The 5,960-nt window shown below is 42.5% G+C and overlaps 1 protein-coding gene across 1 annotated transcript in view; it reads left to right on the forward strand.

Annotated features, from left to right (window-relative positions):
* The window catches only part of LOC111980056 (probable inactive glycosyltransferase 25 family member 3), a 17,793-nt gene extending 14,047 nt beyond the window's left edge, over window positions 1–3,746 (forward strand). Inside the window, exons 7-8 of the mRNA XM_070449768.1 lie at window positions 190–404; window positions 2,118–3,746. Coding sequence (XP_070305869.1) covers window positions 190–404; window positions 2,118–2,349 — 447 coding nt within the window. The 3' untranslated portion in view covers window positions 2,350–3,746. The remainder of the gene's footprint in view (window positions 1–189; window positions 405–2,117) is intronic.
* The last annotated feature ends 2,214 nt before the right edge of the window (window positions 3,747–5,960 follow it).

A 5,960-nucleotide genomic window follows, 5' to 3' on the forward strand; every position in this document is an offset into this window, starting at 1 on the left:
TGTCAGTACTCTGACTAACCCTGTCTCTTCTCTCTCCCCCCTGTCCAGTACTCTGACTAACCCTGTCTCTCTCTCTCCCCTGTCCAGTACTCTGACTAACCCTGTCTCTCTCTCTCCCCTGTCCAGTACTCTGAATAACCCTGTCTCTCTCTCTCCCCTGTCCAGTACTCTGACTAACCCTGTCTGTCCACTGTCCCCAGTTACCTGGGCCGTAAGCAGGTGAAGCCAGGTGATGAGGAGGTGGTGGAGAACGTGAGGAACCTGGTGGTAGCAGACTATTCCTACTGGACCCTGTCCTACGCCATCTCTCTCCAGGGCGCCCAGAAACTGCTCAACGCTGAACCCCTCTCCAAGATGCTGCCCGTCGATGAATTCTTACCCATCATGTATGACAAACACACCAAGTAAGTACCACAACTGTTTTTTTTAAAATTCTATTTATTCTTGTATTTATTTAGCCATTCTCAAGATGTTCTCAGATCACTGAGACCAGACACACCAAGTAGGTGGAACTGAAACCTGAAGAATTATGTTAGCTTGCCCTGCGCTACTGCCTATACCCCTCAAACTCAACTCTGGACTTCGAAGCCAGTTCCGCTGCATTTTTTCATTATTGCCCTCTAATCAGGGACTGATTTAGACCTGGGACACCAGGTGGGTTAATTATCAAGTAGAACAGAAAACCAGCAGGCTTCGGACCTRGTAGGGTAAGAGTTGAATACCCCTGGCCTAGACTTTAGCTCAGTGGGTTAAGACAGGTTTGTAATGTGCAGGAGTTCCAGGTTCAAACCCAGTTGGTATGTAAGTTTGACAACACTCCATAAGGGAGAGAGCTGGTGAAACAAAGTAGCCAAATTGTCTTTGAAAAGTAGTGTCATAAGTCCTCAAGAATRGGCTCCAAGATAGTCCAGTACTACCCTGGGATCGTTCCTGAAAGATTCCTTTTACTAGGACCATCCTTCATCCATTGCCAATGGAACYTAATATGATTTTAGTGCTACAAAGCTGTCAGGGAAGTCTGCTTTGTGCCATTAAAAATTGCTTTTCATCTTGTGTAGCTTGTTCTGACCCTTTGCCAGCATTGAACTGCCAAAGCTATAGCAACAACTCCTAATTAGCTGCAGTTTTGGATAAACGTTGTGCATAAATGTAGCTTTGGAATGGACATAGATTTGAAAACCACTGTTACAATCACCAGCCTATGGTTTCACATCTATAGCCTCCCTTTGATGTTCACCTTCCTGTGACCACATTCTTGGCTCAACTCTTAAAAGCCTGCTTTTAAAATAGCTTGCCACAATTAAAATGTTCCCTCTAATTCTAAAATGCATTCACATTTTAGTTATGTCAACAAGTCAAACTGTTTTGTACTTTGCTTCGTTAGTTTTAGTCTCTGCTGACTGACTTGGCTTGTTGTAGCGTTCCAGTTTCATGTGGTCAACTCCCTGTCTCTCTCTCTGGCTGCATGACATGTGTCTGCCAGACCAAGCTAATAGAACCCAGAGCCTCTCTGAGCCAATGGGAACCAGGCATGCATCCAGAAGCCTGTTAGAATGCCTTTGCGTTCTGTTGAGAATTCCTGTGTGTTCTGTCATGTGTGGAAACCTGGCCAGCTGCCATCATCCCTAGTCCTTCTTCCCCTTCCCCCGTCCCGTRCTCTTCCCTGTGTGGTTCTGCTTCAATATGCCTGGAGTTGATTCGGGGCCTTCTGACTAACTGATTCATTCTTTCTAAGAGTTGTCCAACCCACAAACTTATTCCCAGGACTTCTATTATAACCTTGTTTCCACAAAATATATTTCATGTCATTTCATCTCTCAATGTTGTTTTGTAATGTTTCGAAATTACTAGTACATTTTAAAACTGTTACCTTTCATAGGATTACATTTTAGCTGTGTATTGTTGCCCAACATAACACTGTATCACGTAACTGTATGATGAAGTGTGGCCCTGTTCTGGATATTTACATACACTCTCAAGCTATGTACACACAGTTCTATCTTTGTTATGGACAGGCTAGTTTTTATCTCCTTGGTGGAAGTTTTAACATCAGACTTAATATTGTCATCATCCTGTGACCAATGTATCTCTAACCTCCCTGTCCTGTTGGTCAACAGTGAGAACTACAAGTCCCACTATCCTAACCGTAACCTGCAGGCGTTCTCCACACGCCCCCTACTGGTGCAACCAGCCCAATACGCCGGGGACCCCAAGTGGGTGAGCGACACAGAGACCTCCACGCTGTGGGACGACGACAACGTGCGAACAGACTGGAGGGGCTCCCACAAAACGCTGAAGGGGGCTCCCCAACCCGAGATGCTGCAGACGTCATATAAAGATGAGCTGTAGTTCAACCATATGTATTAATGCCTGATTCACACTGCACGGCCAACCCCACCCTTACGGAGCTGACTTGGATATTGTCTTTTCACATTGTTCTTTTACAGCACGGTTCCAAAAACAACTGTGGATGCATAACCAGGCAGGTACTGTTTGGTTTGACTCGGTAGTGTGAAAAGGGTTACTGGTTATGGTGCCACTGTTGACTGGGCCACTTCATTTCTCACTGTATAATTCGCCATTTTGTATTTGGTACGTCGGCCCATATTCACTGGGAGTGACTGGATATACAGACAGTAGTGATGCTGGCGGAGGCTCTATAGACTTGGTCAAGTGCCCCAAGACCTGATTTCAAAGTGTGTGTGGGTTTGTTTGTGTGTGTTCAAATCAAATGATGCATGTTAGGAATGTCAGTGTTTATGGAAGMACACTCCTATACTGTCAGACACCTTCAAGGGTTGGGGTCAATTTCAAATTGAAGGCATTCAATTCAGGAAGTAAACTGAAATTACAGTTCAATTATGGATAAAAAATATATGTATATTTATTTTAATTAATTTTAAATTCAACTCACTACCTGAATTGACTGGCTTCAATAGGAATTGACCCCAACCGTGCRATTGTGCACTGCAGAGCACTCCAGGGCCTGGGTGAGTGTCCCTCACTGTACATCTAGTCACTGGGTGTCAGAAAACAGAAATACTGGAGGAAACCATTCTCTTTTATATCACATTCTACTCATTCTGTCTATTGTGATAACAATCCTAGTAAATGTTTTCTTTACTTTAGTAAAGTAACTCCAAACAAGTTGAACTGTGAGCACTCACACATGGTAAGGATCCTATAGCAGTGGTAATACGTTAGGAGCGGTGTCTCTCTCTAGGCCTGACCTCATGGTAAGGATCCTATAGCAGTGGTAATACGTTAGGAGCAGTGTCTCTCTCTAGGCCTGACCTCATGGTCATCTTAAACCAGATCAACAGTCCAGAGAGAAGCCTGCCAACCATATTCTCCTGACATGGTGTCAGTTGCCACGACAATCAAGTTACATTCTGACTGAGCTCATCTATATTGGTTTGTGTTGATGTATTTTTTTCTGTGTACAAATTCTATTATTTGTACAATTCATATTGACAGTTTTCCTAATTTATTTCTAGCATTATATTGTGCTTTTTGAATGCACAGTATTAAACCCAAGTGCAATGTCTTAATTGTAGTGAAATTCCCTCTTTGTCAAATAAATGACTATACTGTACCTTGATGTCAAGCAACTATGAAGATCAAATGTTTTTCAAAAGTAGCACATTTGGCAGAYGCTTTGTCAGTGCCAAAACTGTTCAAAAATGGATGTGACACTGATGTAACTAACTTTATACATGATTAAAAATCTWCTTTTTCAATTTTTATTGAAATTGTATTTATGAAAATGCACTGACATTTTTAGATACATGTACTGACATGAAAGCACCACAAGAGGGCAGACAAAGATCGTTTTTAGGCAGTGTATGAAAAAGGCATTTTTAGGGAAGTGRAGTTAGTTACTCTGAAATGAGCAGCTGTGGAAAAAGTACCCACTTCTTATACTTGAGTAAAAGTAAAGATGCCTTAATAGAAAATGACTCAAGTAAAAGTAAWAYTCACACAGTTTTTATTACAAGTATTTGTTTAAAATATACAGTCTTGGCCAAAAGTTTTGAGGTATGACACAAATATTAATTTCCACAAAGTTTGCTGCTTCAGTGTCTTTAGATATTTTTTGTCAGATGTTACTATGGAATACTGAAGTATAATTACAAGCATTTCATAAGTGTCAAAGGCTTTTATTGACAATTACATGAAGTTGATGCAAAGASTCAATATTTGCAGTGTTGACCCTTCTTTTTGAAGACCTCTGCAATCTGCCCTGGCATGCTGTTCAATTAACTTCTGGGCCACATCCTGACTGATGGCAGCCCATTCTTGTATAATCAATGCATGCAGTTTGTCAGAATTTGTGGGTTTTTGTTTGTTCACCCGCCTCTTGAGGATTGACCACAAGTTCTCAATGGGATTAAGGTCTGGGGAGTTTCCTGGCCGTGGACCCAAAATATTGATGTTTTGTTCTCCGAGGCACTTAGTTATCACTTTTTCCTTATGGCAAGGTGCTCCATCATGCTGGAAAAGGTATTGTTCGTCACCAAACTGTTCCTGGATGGTTAGGAGAAGTTGCTCTCGGAGGATGTGTTGGTACCATTCTTTATTCATTGCTGTGTTCTTAGGCAAAATTGTGAGTAAGCCCACTCCCTTGGCTGAGAACCAACCCCACACATGAATGGTCTCAGGATGCTTTGCTGTTGGCATGAAACAGGACTGATGGTAGCGCTCAACTTGTCTTCTCCGGACAAGCTTTTTTCCGGATGCCCCAAACAATCGGAAAGGGGATTCATCAGAGAAAATGACTTTACCCCAGTGCTAGCTTTTGTAGAATATCAGTCTGACCCTGATGTTTTTCCTGGAGAGAAGTGGCTTCTTTGCTGCCCTTCTTGACACCAGGCCATCCTCCAAAAGTTTCGCTACTGTGGTGCAGATGCACTCACATCTGCCTGCTGCCATTCCTGAGCAAGCTCTGTACTGGTGGTGCCCCGATCCCGCAGCTGAATCAACTTTAGGAGACGGTCCTGGAGCTTGCTAGACTTTCTTGGGCGCCCTGAAGCCTTCTTCACAACAATTAAACCGCTCTCCTTGAAGTTCTTGATATCAGATAAATCATTGATCTAGGTGCAATATTACTGGCAGCAATATCCTTGCCTGTGAAGCCCTTTTTGTGCAAAGCAATGATGACGCACGTGTTTCCTTGCAGATAACCATGGTTGACAGAGGAAGAACAATGATTCCAAGCACCACCCTCCATTTGAAGCTTCCAGTCTGTTATTCAAACTCAATCAGCATGACAGAGTGTAGTCATTGCACTATCATCAGATAATAGCATCTTATGCTTTCGCCGAAAAGCCTTTTTGAAATCTGACATGTTGGCTGGATTCACAACGAGTGTAGCTTAATTTGGTATCTTATATGTGTAATTTAATAAAGTTTGATTTTATAGATTTTTTTTTGAATCTGGCGCTCTACATTTTAACAGGCTGTTGGGACGCAAGCGTCCCGCGATCCCAGAGAGGTTAAAGTATTTTTTACTTAAGTACTTAACACCACTGGAAATGAGTGTGATGTACCAACACCTGTTGTGTTATAAATGGWTGAGAGAGCTTATAAATGGATGAGAGAGTTTCCTACTGCCTGAGCTATGTTGTTGATGTAAATTGAGAAGAGCATGGGGCCTAGGTGCGAGCCTTGGGGTACTCCCTTGGTGACAAGCAGTGMTTGAGACAGCAGATGTTCTGACTTTATACACTGCACTCTTTGCGAGAGCAAACCAGGCCAAAAACCCCTCTGAGAKACCAATACTCCTTAGCCGCCCCACAAGAATGGAATGTTCTACCATATCAAAAGCTTTGGCCAAGTCAATAAAAATAGCAGCACAACATTGCTTAGAATCAAGGGCAATGGTGAAATAATTTAGGACCTTTAAGGTTGCAGTGACACATCCATAACTTGAGCGGAAACCAGATAGCATACCAGAGAGA

This window comes from Salvelinus sp. IW2-2015, linkage group LG20 (assembly GCF_002910315.2).
Source record: "Salvelinus sp. IW2-2015 linkage group LG20, ASM291031v2, whole genome shotgun sequence".
Classification (NCBI taxonomy): Eukaryota; Metazoa; Chordata; class Actinopteri; order Salmoniformes; family Salmonidae; genus Salvelinus; species Salvelinus sp. IW2-2015.